The sequence below is a fragment of the Podarcis cretensis genome, assembly GCF_951804945.1.
Source record: "Podarcis cretensis genome assembly, chromosome: 12".
NCBI classification, from domain to species: Eukaryota; Metazoa; Chordata; class Lepidosauria; order Squamata; family Lacertidae; genus Podarcis; species Podarcis cretensis.
Window position 1 is genome coordinate 3669880 of NC_137181.1, and position 15121 is coordinate 3685000.

The window sequence follows — 15121 nt, forward strand, 5'->3', positions numbered from 1 at the left end:
TTGAGAGTCCCATGGACTGCAAGAAGATCAAACCTCTCCATTCTGAAGGAAACCAGCCCTGAGTGCTCACTGGAAGGACAGATCCTGAAGCTGAGGCTCCAAGACTTTGGCCACCTCATGAGAAGAGAAGACTCCCTGGAGAAGACCCTGATGTTGGGAAAGATGGAGGGCACAAGGAGAAGGGGATGACAGAGGACGAGATGGTGGGACAGTGTTCTCAAAGCTACCAGCATGAGTTTGACCAAGCTGCGGGGGGCAGTGGAGGACAGGAGTGCCTGGCGTGATCTGGTCCAGGGGTCATGAAGAGGCGGACACGACTAAACAACAAATTTCCTCTCCTTGCATGGAAAATCTTCCCTCCCCGCGACATTTCCTAAGCGGGCGGCGGCGGCTCCGGCGATTCCTCCACCGATACCCCCTTTTCCCGCCACGCCAGGCGCGCCCAAAAGCTGAGCGGCCCCAAAAGACATGTGCTCCAGGTGAGGCTCGAACTCACAACCTCGGCATCGCTCTGCTCTAGTACTGCTGTATAAGTACCGCGCGCTAACCGATTGCGCCACTGGAGCCCTGACATCAACTCCTCCCGAAACGCTTTATCAAGGGCTCAGCCTCGGCTACGCGCCACCGGGGCGACGCCGCTGCCGCCGCCGCCGCCGCTTTTATTTTCCTCTTTTTAAAAAGACATTCCCGACTCTTTCCCCTCCTTCGCCCCCGAACTCCAGCCCAACGGAGGAGGAGGAGGAGGGAAAAGGGAATCTCGCTCCGTCCCGCTTTATCGTTCCGCCTCCCTTCAGCCTCTCGCCGGCTGCTCTGAGGGGCGCCATTCCTGGGCCCGTTTCCCTCAGGCAGGCGCCCGATGAGGAGAAGGAGAAGCGCGGGCGGGAAACACGGCCGAGGGAGAAGGGAAAAGGGAATCTCGCTCCGTCCCGATTTATCGTTCCGCCTCCCTTCAGCCTCTCGCCGGCTGCTCTGAGGGGCGCCATTGATGGGTCCGTTTCCCTCAGGCGCCCGATGAGGAGAAGAAGCGCGGGCGGGAAACACGGCCGAGGGAGAAAGAACAAGGGGAAAGGGAATATTGCTCCGTCCCGCTTTAACGTTCCCCCTTCCTTCAGCCTCTCGCCGGCTGCTCTGAGGGGCGCCATTCGTGGGCCCGTTTCCCTCAGGCGCCCGCTGAGGAGAAGCAGCAGCGCGGGCGGGAAACACGGCCGAGGGAGAAGGGAATATCGCTCCGTCCCGCTTTATCGTTCCCCCTTCCTTCTGAGGGGCGGCTGCTCTGAGGGGCGCCATTCGTGGGCCCGTTTCCCTCAAGCGCCCGCTGAGGAGAAGGAGAAGCGCGGGCGGGAAACACGGCCGAGGGAGAAAGAACAAGGGGAAAGGGAATCTCGCTCCGTCCCGTTTTAACGTTCCCCCTTCCTTCAGCCTCTCGCCGGCTGCTCTGAGGGGCGCCATTCGTGGGCCCGTTTCCTTCAGGCGAAACCCGGCCGAGGGAGAAGGAACGCGGCGGCGGCGGCGCCGCCTCTGAGGCGACGCGTTGCCGGGAGTCTGAGGGGGGCCCTCGGGGGCCGCCGACCGGGCGCTTCCCGAAGGAAGGCCCGAAGCGGCGGAGGAAGAAGGCCGGCCCGCGAAAAGGCTCGAGGGGCGTGGAGAAAGGGGGCTGTGTGTGTGTGTGTGTGTCCCCCACGTCGCACAATATGCACAAAACACACAATAAACACAACGCACGGCGGGACGGGCGGGTGTGTGTGTGTTTGGAGAGCCCCTCACGGTCGCCTCGGTGTGAGGGGACGGAGGAGGCCTCGGCACCGCACCGTCGCTTGGCTGTTTATCGGCTCCCTAGCTCGGAGCGGTTTCCCGCCACCAGGGCCGGATTTACCTATAATCTAAACAAGCTATAGCTTAGGGCCCCACTCTCTTGGGGCCCCCCAAAATTAAAGGAACAAAAAACTGGGTGTACAGTGGTGCCTCGCAAGATGAACGCCTCGCAAAACGAAAAACTCACAAGACGTTTTTTCGTTTTTGAGTCGAATTTCCCTATGGGCTTGTGAGGCATCTAATCATAAGCCTGCATTCTTATCAAGCTTATATTTTGATCAGGGCCTGTATCTTAAAATGAGCTTAAAGATTTTCAAATGTTCATGCCAGGCAGAAGAGCAGCTGCCTAAGAACCTTGGCAATGTTTTTCCTCCTAGACAAGGGGGCCCCTGATTTATAGCAGAAAACAATTCTCAAAGTCGTAAAAAGGGAATTACAGGCTGACAGCCAAGGTTACACTGACCCTACATATTACAGAAGATAAAAAAAAGCAGAGAAAAACATAATTAAGAGTGGGTAAATAGTAAAATAAAACCATGTGCCTCCCATTCAACTTGAGCCATATTTTCCTAAGGTTGAAAGGTCAAGAGCAGTGAAAAAGGCAACTGGCTTGGCTGGAGAAGAGAGGTTTTCTTTCTATCTTATTTTGAGGCTGGAAACTGTTCCTTCCTTTTTTACTTTGAGAAGGTTTATTCTTCTAAAAAGCTATCTATGTTATGTATTAAATATATTGGCTTAAATGTAATTATGCAAAGGAATTAGAAGCTAAGAAACGTTAAATCCTTATGCTAGATTCTTATTTCATATAGTTGGAAGAGATCACAGGGGCCATCAGCCATCAGCCCAGCCCCCCTGCCAAGCAGGAAACATCATTAGAGCACACATATGGTTGTCAGACCTTTGTTTAAAAGACCTCCAAGAGAAGGAGATCTTTCAATGATGATGTGAACTCAAGATCCTTGACATCTGTTTAAGATAAAAATTTGAGATTAAACCATTTGTTTTGGAGGGCAATAGGGCGAGGTGAGCTGGTAATTAAGGTTCCTTGTTAAGACACATGTAAGATATATTACTACTTATTTGTCATTTATAGATAGAAGAATATATATCTTTTTGTTTCCCATAAAAGGACAAGAGGAAATGGGTGTATCTTTTGTGATTGGTTCTAGCAAACAGCCAATAGGAATTTCAACCAGGCTGATTGGACAGAGGCAGCCACAGGAGGAGCAAGGGGGCTGGATTAAGGAAATATAAGTGCTGGCCAGAATGGCAAGAGGCCAGGCCAGAGCTTGGTAACCATATACCACTGTGCCTCTCATTTATTTGTCTGACAAATAAATTATTATTTTAATTTCTCTATTGCTGCGTTGAATATTTCATTCCAGCTAAGCGTTAACCACAAGCAGGGTGCTACAAGGGGAAGGAGGAGGCCTCGGCACCACACCGTCGCTTGGCTGTTTATCGGCTCCCTCGCTCGGAGCGGTTTCCCGCCACCAGGGCCGGATTTACCTATAAGCTAAACAAGCTATAGCTTAGGGCCCCACTCTCTTGGGGGCCCCCAAAATTAAAGGAACAAAAAACTGGGTGTGCAGTGGTGCCTCGCAAGACGAACGCCTCGCAAAACGAAAAACTCACAAGACGTTTTTCCGTTTTTGAGTCGAATTTCCCTATGGGCTTGCTTCGCAAGAAGAAAGCCCATAGGGAAATCTCCGGGGACCTCTTTTAAATGCTAGCGGTGAGGAGCAAAGCCTTTCGCCCCCCCCCCCCGCCGTCAGAAGAGGTCCAGGAAGGCCGGTGGGGGCCGAAAGGCTTTGCTCCCCACCGCCAGCAGTTTAAAAGCGGTCCGGGATAGCAGGGAAGCGCTGCGCTTTCCCGCTATCCCGGACCGCTTTTAAAATGCTGGCCGTCGGGAGCAAAGACTTTCGCCCTCCGCCGGCCTTCCTGGACCTCTTCTGAAGGCCGGCGGGGGGCAAAAGTCTTTGCTCCCCCCCGCCTGCCTTCCCGGGATAGCGGAGAAGCGCAGCGCGTTTCTCCGCTATCCCCAGTGGCGTAGCGTGGGCTGTCAGCACCCGGGCAAGGCAAGTAGTTTGCGCCCCCTAACCTGTGGATTTGCGCCCCCTAACCCGTGGATTTTATATGCCTGTTGTCTTTGTCCATGGAGTTTTCTTGGCAGGGATACTGGAGTGGCTTGCCGGTTCCTCCTCCAGGTGGATCACGTTTGGTCAAAACTCTCCACTATGACCTGTTCATCTTGGGTGCCCTGCTCGGCATAGTTCATAGCTTCTCTGAGTTCTTCAAGCCCCTTCGCCACGGCAAGGCAGGGATCCATGAAGGGTGCAAAATATGGAGAGTGCAAATATGGAGAGTGCAAAATATGGTCTGAAGCTCAACATCAAAAAAACGAAGATCATGGCTACTGGTCCCATCACCTCCTGGCAAATAGAAGGGGAAGAAATGGAGGCAGTGAGAGATTTTACTTTCTTGGGCTCCATGATCACTGCAGATGGTGACAGCAGCCACGAAATTAAAAGACGCCTGCTTCTTGGGAGAAGGGCAATGACAAACCTAGACAGCATCTTAAAAAGCAGAGACATCACCTTGCCAACAAAGGTCCGTATAGTTAAAGCTCTGGTTTTCCCAGTAGTGATGTATGGAAGTGAGAGCTGGACCATAAAGAAGGCTGATGGCCGAAGAATTGATGCTTTTGAATTCTGGTGCTGGAGGAGACTCTTGAGAGTCCCATGGACTGCAAGAAGATCAAACCTCTCCATTCTGAAGGAAATCAGCCCTGAGTGCTCACTGGAAGGACAGATTGTGAAGCTGAGGCTCCAGTACTTTGGCCACCTCAGGAGAAGAGAAGACTCCCTGGAGAAGACCCTGATGTTGGGAAAGATGGAGGGCACAAGGAGAAGGGGGCGACAGAGGACAAGATGGTTGGATAGTGTTTTCGAGGTTACCAGCATGAGTCTGACCAAGCTGCGGGGGGCAGTGGAGGACAGGAGTGCCTGGCGTTCTCTGGTCCAGGGGGTCACGAAGAGTCGGACACGACTAAACGACTAAACAACAACAAAACCCGTGGATTTGCCCTAACCCCAGATGTTGCGCCTGGTGCGGCCGGCCCCCCCTGCACCCCCCACACATTGATTGATTTTCAGTGCATTCCTATGGGAAACCGTGCTTCGCAAGACGAAAAACTCGCAAGAAGAAAAAACTTGCGGAACGAATTAATTTCGTCTTGCGAGGCACCACTGTACATTTCCAAAATAGAAGATAATAAACAAAGTAAAACCTAACAAAAAGCGTTGTGTGTTGTGTAGGCCCCTATGATGTAAGTCATAGGCCCTGCTTGCTAGCCTGCTCCCTTAAAAAAATCACTGGTTTGCTTATTTCTATATATAGGGTGCCTACATTCTTCATCTGCAAATGGCTTTAGATACCTATTAGGTCCATAAATTACTATATAGCATATATTCAACACAAAAAAAACAGTGACAATTTGTTGTTGACGAAGGACAGCTGGACATAGAAAGAGCATCAAACCTAAATCCGGCCCCCTGACCAATAGTAGTAATAATAATAATATTCTGCTTTTTTTCTTAAAAAATGTTTGGGATACTCTTATTTTCCTACTCATATTGAAATACTGCCCCCTCAATGAGGTCAAACTTAGATTCACAAAATGTTTAGGGGTGTGCATACCCCTGAGTCCATCCTCCTTAGGAAAAAGCAATGATAATAAATAATAATATGCTGCCCTCTCCCCATACAATCTACCACCCTTCAGCTAAAATTCTGCAATAGGCACGGCATTAAATAGAATTGTGGAGGGGCTCAGAGAGAAAGAAATCGAGGGCCGTGCTGAAGCTGCTGCCCAAATTTGCAATTTATAATAATATTGAGCCAGTAGAGAGGAACAGTTTTGCAGACCTAATTGGATTAGCCTCTCTGGGTCATTGGATTAGTCATAAGATGCAACAGGGAGGGGAAGCAAAAATGGATGTTCATTCATTTTTTGGGGGGGGGGGGGAACCAAGTGCTTTATTTAACAACAACAACAGCAGCATTTCTGTACCACCCTTTCAAAATACCACGATCGTGTACAACAATATTAAAAGCAGTACAGAGCGATCATTAAAATGATGGAAGTGATGGGCTACTGAAGAAAACTTTGTTTCCCAAGGCTTTTGTTTCTACCAGCTTGACCTCATCAACGTCATTCCCCTCATTTTTCTTACTTTCTGTCGTCTGCAGAGGTCTTGTCCCTTTGTGATCAAAGATGGAACACACAGCTCCACTTTTACATGGAATGGGAGGTGGGGTTTTGTTTTACCTGTCCTTTGCCTACTTCCTATGGACACAAATACCTGAACTGTCCAAAGGTGTGTCTCCAGTATGTGGCAATGATAAATAATAATAATAATAATTTATTATTTATACCCCGTCCATATGGCTAGGTTTCCCCAGCCACTCTGGGCGGCTTCCAACAAAATATTAAAATACAATAACCTATTAAACATTAAAAGCTTCCCTAAACAGGGCTGCCTTCAGTTGTCTTATAAAGTCTGGTTGCTTTTCTCTTGGACATCTGGTGGGAGGGCGTTCCACAGGGCAGGTGCCACCACCGAGAAGGCCCTCTGCCTGCTTCCCTGTAGCTTTGCTTCTCACAATGAGAGAACCGCCAGAAGGCCCTCGGAGCTGGACCTCAGTGTCCGGGCAGAACAATGGGAGTGGAGACGCTCCTTCAGGTATACTGGACCGAGGCTGTTTAGGGCTTGAAAGGTCAGCACCAATACTTTGAATTGTGCCGGACAAGGATGATGCTGGGCACACTTCTCTGGGAAGTTCCACAATTTAGGGGCTGCCATAGAGAAAGCCCTCTGCCACCCAAGCTTTCGTTCCTCGTTCTTCTGGGGGTGGAAAAACTACAAAGGGAGCCCCACCACCCTTTGGCCAATCTCAGCAGAGTCTCAAGATATTTCCATGGAAATATGGAACTTGGTGACCACGGAAAATATAACCTACAATATAAATATTTCCAAAGGTTTAGGAGAACAGAACATTTGTACTGTACGGTTAATTTTTTTTCAGTCCAGCTAACCTCCAGAACTCTTTGGCACTGCCAATAAGGGAAATTGTTAGGTGTCTCGCGTCTTCCATATTAAGAGAATGGATATGTGCCTCTCTGTCATTTCTGATATTTTTATTATATTTTTATGTTTGTTGTGCTTGTCTGTGTTCATACGTTACGTGCGATTTAATAAAACAAAACCAATTTAGCATTTTATAAATTTTAATCAAAGTGTGGTGGCAATGGTGAAGCACGGAACCCATCTTGAATAAGCAAAATACACTTGCAAACATTTTACACTGTTTCTGCCCATCATAAGAAAGGGAAAAGAGCATTAACCAATGGAAACCCTGTCTTCAGCCTTCTTTTATAGCTTTTTGAGGCTGCATCAATATCGCCAACGCACACCTACGCCAATTTTTCCAGCTCTGATAGCTTGGCAACTTTTTAAGCGTTTTAATTTTTTAGGATTCTAAATTCTCTGTCCACTGTCCCAGTGTTTCTCAAATTGTATGACTCAAAGTACGTTTCTCAAAGTACGACTAGACCACCGTACTTGCCCACTGCTTACCCTTGCCATGCTGCAGTCTTCTGTTGGACTGATGCCAGCACCAGCAAATTCCCAGATGCTAAATCAAGGTGGTTGGAAGAAAAGAGAAAGTCAGGTTTCCTTCCTCTACAGGACCAGAGCAGGTGTTGGAGAAAATTAGAGAGATTAAAGGTTAATTTAACAACAATAGTACAGTGGTGCCTCGCAAGACGAAATTAATCCGTTCCGCGAGTCTCTTCCTCTAGCGGTTTTTTCATCTTGCGAAGCACGCCCATTGACGGATTAGCAGATTAGCGCTATTAGCGGCTTTTAGCGGCTTAGCGGATAAGCAGAGAAGCGGATTAGAAAAGGGGGGGCAAGGAAAAAAACCCGCAGGAACTCGCAAGACATTTTCGTCTTGCGAAGCAAGCCCATAGGAAATTCATTTTGCGAAGCACCTCCAAAACGGAAAACCCTTTCGTCTAGCGGGTTTTCCGTCTTGCGAGGCATTCGTCTTGCGGGGCACCACTGTAATAATTAGGAAGGAAGAACATAAGAAAATTAGTATAGGAGGAAGAAGTTAATATAAAAACAGTTGATGAGGAATTACAGTGGACGCTCGGGTTGCGAACATGATCCGTGCGGGAGGCACATTCCCAACCCGCAGCGGGTTGCGATTCAGCGCTTCTGTGCATAGCGCAATTCAGCGCTACTGCGCATGCACGAGCGCTGAAACCCGGAAGTAACCCGTTCTGGTACTTCCGGGTTCAGCGCGGAAAACACGTAACCTGAAGCGTCTGTAGCCCAGGTATGACCGTAATAGAAATAGTTTGTGGAGGAGTACAGTGCAAGTTAAAGCGTGAAAGGAGAAGGGGGGAAGAAATGATAGGAGATGAGTAAAAATACTGTCAGGGGCATGTATGTGCGTGTAGAACATATAAGATCAAACTTAGAATCTCTCAGCCTAGAATCTCTCCATCAATTTGGCCTAAAATGGGGAGGCAGAGTCATGATTCTACCAGAAGCAGTATCTGTTTTTAGGGTTTCATGGCTTAGCTTTCTTCAAGCTGTATCCTTGCCACAAGGAAACCATTGTTGTATCTGAAAATTTTCTAGTGTGAGTTTAGATATCCAATGACGAAAATGACGTCACCTGATTAGGATGGGCTCTGCGTCCACCGACCACTGTTTTGTTTTGGCTTTGTCCCTGCACTGCCATTTCGCGACTGGTGGGCCTCCGTAATTTTCATACCTCTCCAGTGGGCTCTGAGGGTTGATGGTTTGAGAACCCCTCCTCTCTACCCCACTTTCTTTTTTTGAATAATTTTTATTAAGAATTTCAGCATAACCATTTATCAAAGACATATCATCCTCATTCCCCCTCCCCCCAATTTTCCCTCCCCGCTTCCCAAGAAAAAACCACCCGGACTTCCCTCCGCTCCTCTCTCTGGTTTTTCAGCACATGTTATTCTCTGCATATTATAAAATTGTAAAGATCCTTAAATTATCTGCCTATATGTTACCAATAATAAATTTGTGTTTGTTTATTCAAAACAATAGTGAAATTAAAAAAAAGGGAAATGATAGACAATGAATTGAAGAAAATGTTCCAATTAGCATTTGTAAAAAAAAACCTGAAGCATTTTTGTTAGGGATTGTAGGAAAAGACCTGCCAAGGAAATTGAAGAATATACAGTGGTGCCTCGCAAGACGAAAAGAATCCGTTCCACGATTCTCTTCGTCTAGCGGTTTTTTCGTCTTGCGAAGCAAGCCCATTGACGGATTAGCGCTATTAGCGGTTTAGCGGCTTATCGGATAAGCGGTTTAGCGGCTTAGAAAAAGGGGGGGGGAGGAAAAAAACCCCGCAGGAACTCGTCTTGCGAAGCAAGCCCATAGGAAATTCGTTTTGCGAAGCACCTCCAAAACGGAAAACTATTTCGTCTAGCGAGTTTTCCGTCTTGCGAGGCATTCGTCTTGCGGGGCACCACTGTATTCATGTATGCGACAAAGGTGGCAAGAGTTAATAGCACAAGGACGGAAGAACAAAGAAATCCCGACAAAAGAACTGTGGCGAGGGGAATTGATGGAATATATCGAACTGGCGAAATTGATGCACAAACTACGTGATAAGGACAACTGTGACTTTAAAGAAGAATGGGAACCTTTTACAAAGTACTTAAAGAAACAACAAAATGAATTGGACTCCTCTCTACCCCACTTTCAGTGCCGTCGCAGAACTGTAGCTAACAATTAGTCTTTCCCAGAACACTCCCCTCTTATTCTCTCCAGCCAGATGCCGTCCTCGGTCACACCAGATCCTTAGCCTCTTTTGATTTAAATAGCAAGAGGCTCCTGTCCCAACTCGTGCTCCCAAAGCAAGACACCAGTTCCATGGCACATTCGGTGCTCAAGATCTGGGTTATCCTCTCAGCCACGTCCCCGTTGATGGCGAGGGATCGGAAGTGGTCAAAGTCGTGCCTGCCCAGTTTCCGCAGGCGCCGGGCAGCTGACCGGTAGCACTTCCACGGCTGGGGTTCGAGGAGCAAGTAGGTGCTTTTAGACGCAAGATAAGACAAGAACGTCACCAGGCCACAGTCTCCATGATTGAGGTGGATCCACATGGTCACGGACATACAGAAGGCGATGTCAAATGTGGAGTGGCCAAAGTTGCCCAGGTAGGAGCTCAACAACGTCTCCCTTGCGTCGGGGTCCATGATGTCGAGGACGGTGTAGGAAACAGAGGCAGGGAAGGGGTTCTGTTGCCTGGCTCTCTCGATCAGCCCAGCGTCAATGTCGCAGCAGAGAAGGCGAAGTTCATTCAGGTGCTCCTGGCAGACTTGGGTCTCCTGAAGCCCCAGGAGGTGACTGTACAGGGCGACACTGAGCTCCCCCGAATTGCACCCCACATCCAGCCCCAAAAGGGGCTTTGCACGTGGGTTAGGGAACAGCTGGCTCAGCAACGCGCTGGGCAAGAGCTGGATGCGTCCCTCCGGTGGGTGGAAGCGAGAGTAATCGGGGAAGTTGCCGTATGGCGCTGCTCCGCCCGGGAGCTGGGCATCCCCAAGCACTTTACAGTATTCACTCGTGGGCACTGCCATCTTGAGACGGAGGAGGCCTAACACCCAATCTTCTGCATGTTTCACAAAGAGCAAAAACTGGTTGCGCAGACCTGGAACAAAAGGCGTGAATACTATATGAAAGGACTGGAACACTTTTGCTTTATTCGTGGGATTTGCTGTCCTGCTGTATTTAGGAAATTTCATTATGTCTACTCAGTTTATTTTACCTAGCTCAGTATATGTCTGGCATCAGCATCATCATCAATTTATACCCCGCCCATCTGGCTGGGTTTCCCCAGCCACTCTGGGCGCCTTCCAACAAAATACTAAAATACAATAATTCATCAGATATTCAAAGCTTCCCTAAACAGGGCTGCCTTCAGATGTCTTCTAAAAGTCTGGTAGTTGTTTTTCTCTTTGACATCTGGTGGGAGGGCGTTCCACAGGGCGGGTGCCATTACCGAGAAGGCCCTCTGCCTGGTTCCCTGTAACTTGGCTTCTTGCAGCAAGAGAACCGCCAGAAGGCCCTTGGTGCTGGACCTCATACCTTTCAACATTTCTCTGTTGAAAATAGGGACGTCCTATTCAAGAATTATAATAACAACAATAACAACAGCAACAACCTTTCAAGCCCTAAACAGCCTCAGGCCAGTATACCTGAGGGAGCGTCTCCACCCCATCATTCAGCCCAGACACTGAGGTCCAGCTCCAAGGGCCTTCTGGAGGTTCCCTGCAAGAAGCCAAGTTACAGGGAACCAGACAGAGGGCCTTCTCAGTGGTGGTACCCGCCCTGTGGAACGCTGTCCCATTAGATGTCAAGGAAATAAACAACTATCTGACTTTTAGAAGACATCTGAAGGCAGCCCTGTTTAGGGAAGTTGTCAATGTTTGATGTTCTATTGCACTTTTAATTCTGTTGGGAGCCACCCAGAGTGGCTGGGGAAACCCAGCTAGATGGGCGGGGTATAGGTAAAGGTAAAGGGACCCCTGACCATTAGGTCCAGTCGCGGACGACTCTGGGGTTGCGGCGCTCATCTTGCTTTATTAGCCGAGGGAGCCGGTGTACAGCTTCCGGGTCATGTGGCCAGCATAACTAAGCCGCTTCTGGCGAACCAGAGCAGCGCACGGAAACGCCGTTTACCTTCCTGCTGGAGTGGTACCTATTTATCTACTTGCACTTTGACGTGCTTTCAAACTGCTAGGTTGGCTGGAGCAGGGACCGAGCAACGGGAGCTCACCCCTTCGCGGGGATTCGAACCGCCGACCTTCTGATGGGCAAGTCCTAGGCTCTGTGGTTTAACCCACAGCGCCACCCGCGTTATTATTATTATTAATATCTGATTGGGTTGCCCCAGCCATTCTGGGCGGCTTCCAACATATATAAAATCTTAATAAAACCTTAAACATTAAAAAAAAACTTCCCTATACAGGGCTGCCTTTGGTTGTCTTCTAAAGGTTCTGTAGTTACTTATCTAATTGCACTTTCTTAGTCCTGTGATTGTAATCATTTCAAACTGCCTTCAGTATTGCGCTTTACTCTTGTGACCCACCCAGTGGAAAACCCTTAGCGTGCACCGAGGGTGCAATAACAATGCCAACAGTTACCTGTTTGCTGAGTAACTTTGCATGAACAACAACAACAAACATGGCAGGGAAGAGGATGGGGGACGAGGAGGATGGGTGCTGCAGATGGTATGGGCAGATGGTACAGATAAGAACTGTTTTACATTTGTGCTCCGAAATGAGGACCACACCCTTGGCAACTCCCTTCGATACATGATCATGAAAAACCCTGAAGCGGAGTTCTGTGGATATAGCATCACCCATCCTTCTGAAATCAAAATAAACCTACAAACCAAAGGAGGCCTACCGGCTGGAGGATCTCATGGGTGTCTGCCAGCATGTACTCAGCAAACGTGAGGCAAGTGTGGAAGAGGACAATGCTCAGAAGGATGTGACTATGGAGGAAGTGTAGTCTTGAGTTCCAATCTGTTGTTCAGACCTGGCCACAGAACTTAGTCTGCTTTGGTTGTCCTGATGCATGGCCTTTGCAGAGTGTGGGACGCGGAGTGTGACCTTGCTCCTGCTTCTTGTTATTTCATTGGCCTTTTTTGCCGTTAACCATGGTATCTTCCTGGACAGGCTCCAGCAAATGTGATTTGGGGGCAGCGGTTCCAACCCTATCTTCAGGACCGAGTGACATTGGGAGGGTGCCTTTTGAGCTGGAAACTGCAGTTATTGCAGAATGCTGCAGCATCACAATCAAGCAGTATATAGTAAAGGTTTTTGAATTCTGGTGCTGGAGGAGACTCCTGAGAGTCCCATGGACTGCAAGAAGATCAAACCTATCCATTCTTAAGAAAATCAGCCCTAAGTGCTCACTGGAAGGACAGATCGTGAAGCTAGGGCTCCCATACTTTGGCAACCTCATGAGAAGAGAAGACTCCCTGGAAAAGACCCTGATGTTGGGAAAGATGGAGGGCCCAAGGAGAAGGGGACGACAGAGGACGAGATGGTGGAACAGTGTTCTGGAAGCTACCAGCATGAGTTTGACTAAACTGTGGGAGGCAGTGGAAGACAGGAGGGCCTGGCGTGCTCTGGTCCAGGGGGTCATGAAGAGTCGGTCACGATTAAGCGACTAAACAACAACAACATAGTATAGGTAAAGGGACCCCTGACCATTAGGTCCAGTCGTGACTGACTCTGGGGTTGCGGCGCTCGTCTCGCTTTATTGGCCGAGGGAGCCGGCGTACAGCTTCCGGGTCATGTGGCCAGCATGACTAAGCCACTTCTGGCGAACCAGAGCAGTGCACGGAAATGCCGTTTACCTTCCTGCTGGAGTGGTACCTATTTATCTACTTGCACTTTGACGTGCTTTCAAACTGCTAGGTTGGCTGGAGCAGGGACCGAGCAACGGGAGCTCACCCCGTGGCGGGGATTTGAACCGCTGACCTTCTGATCGGCAAGTCCTAGGCTCTGTGGTTTAACCCACAGCGCCACCCGCGTTATTATTATTATTAATATCTGATTGGGTTGCCCCAGCCATTCTGGGCGGCTTCCAACATATATAAAATCTTAATAAAGCCTTAAACATTGAAATAAACGCCCGCTGCCTTCGGGTGTCTTCTAAAAGTTCTGTAGTTACTTATCTAATTGCACTTTCTTAGTTCTGCGATTGTAATCATTTCAAACTGCTTTCAGTATTGCGTTTGACTCTTGTGACCCGGCCAGTGGAAAACAATAACAATGCCAACAGTCTGACATTGGGAGGGTGCCTTTTGAGCTGGAAACTGCAGTTATTGCAGAATGCTGCAGCATCACCATCAAGAGGTCTATAATTAAAGAACCTTTTATTGAGGGTCTGAAGCTCAACATCAAAAAAACGAAGATCATGGCTACTGGTCCCATCACCTCCTGGCAAATAGAAGGGGAAGAAATGGAGGCAGTGAGAGATTTTACTTTCTTGGGCTCCATGATCACTGCAGATGGTGACAGCAGCCACGAAATTAAAAGACGCCTGCTTCTTGGGAGAAGGGCAATGACAGGCCTAGACAGCATCTTGAGAAGTAGAGACATCACCTTGCCAACAAAGGTCCGTATAGTTAAAGCTATGGTTTTCCCAGTAGTGATGTATGGAAGTGAGAGCTGGACCATAAAGAAGGCTAATCGCCGAAGAATTTATGCTTTTGAATTATGGTGCTGGAGGAGACTCTTGAGAGTCCCATGGACTGCAAGAAGATCAAACCTCTCCATTCTGAAGGAAATCAGCCCTGAGTGCTCACTGGAAGGACAGATCCTGAAGCTGAGGCTCCAAGACTTTGGCCACCTCATGAGAAGAGAAGACTCCCTGGAGAAGACCCTGATGTTGGGAAAGATGGAGGGCCCAAGGAGAAGGGGACGACAGAGGACGAGATGGTTGGATAGTGTTTTCGAGGTTACCAGCATGAGTCTGACCAAGCTGCGGGGGGCAGTGGAGGACAGGAGTGCCTGGCGTTCTCTGGTCCATGGGGTCACGAAGAGTCGGACACGACTAAACGACTAAACAACAACAACAATAAAGCCTTAAACATTGAAATAAACGCCCGCTGCCTTCGGGTGTCTTCTAAAAGTTCTGTAGTTACTTATCTAATTGCACTTTCTTAGTTCTGCGATTGTAATCATTTCAAACTGCTTTCAGTATTGCGTTTGACTCTTGTGACCCGGCCAGTGGAAAACAATAACAATGCCAACAGTCTGACATTGGGAGGGTGCCTTTTGAGCTGGAAACTGCAGTTATTGCAGAATGCTGCAGCATCACAATCAAGAGGTCTATAAATTTCATTAAATAAGTAAATAATGACTTAAATTGGATTGTCTTGTTGTGGGGAGTGGGTGGGGTTGAGAAAGAAAGGGTCTTTTTTTGTGGACTAAAGTTTCCCTCCCTAAAAAACATTGGATGATGGAATCCATTAATAAACACACACACAAACAAACAAACAACAACAACAAACACAACAAACACCAACAAGGACTGAATCGCAGCCCTGTTCCCTTCGCTCCTACCTGCCTGGCATGTGCGAAGCGAGGCAGGCGCTTCTGACCCACAACTGCCCCCTTCCTCCCTTTCACCCCGCTACCAAAACCTCCCCCCGCCCCCAATAACGTCTGAAACGA

The 15121-nt window shown here is 48.6% G+C and overlaps 1 protein-coding gene across 2 annotated transcripts in view; it reads right to left on the reverse strand.

Annotated features, from left to right (window-relative positions):
- Positions 1-8834: 8834 nt before the first annotated feature.
- BCDIN3D (BCDIN3 domain containing RNA methyltransferase) overlaps positions 8835-15121 on the reverse strand; it is a 6437-nt gene continuing 150 nt past the window's right edge. Inside the window, exons 1-2 of one of the 2 annotated variants that reach the window (XM_079947057.1) lie at positions 15011-15095; positions 8835-10578 (exon numbers count right to left, since the gene is read on the reverse strand). In XM_079947057.1, coding sequence (XP_079803183.1) covers positions 9716-10507 — 792 coding nt within the window. In that variant the 5' untranslated portion in view covers positions 10508-10578; positions 15011-15095 and the 3' untranslated portion in view covers positions 8835-9715. Of the gene's footprint in view, positions 10579-15010; positions 15096-15121 lie in introns of those variants that run through there. The other variant, XM_079947056.1, reaches the window with a different exon arrangement.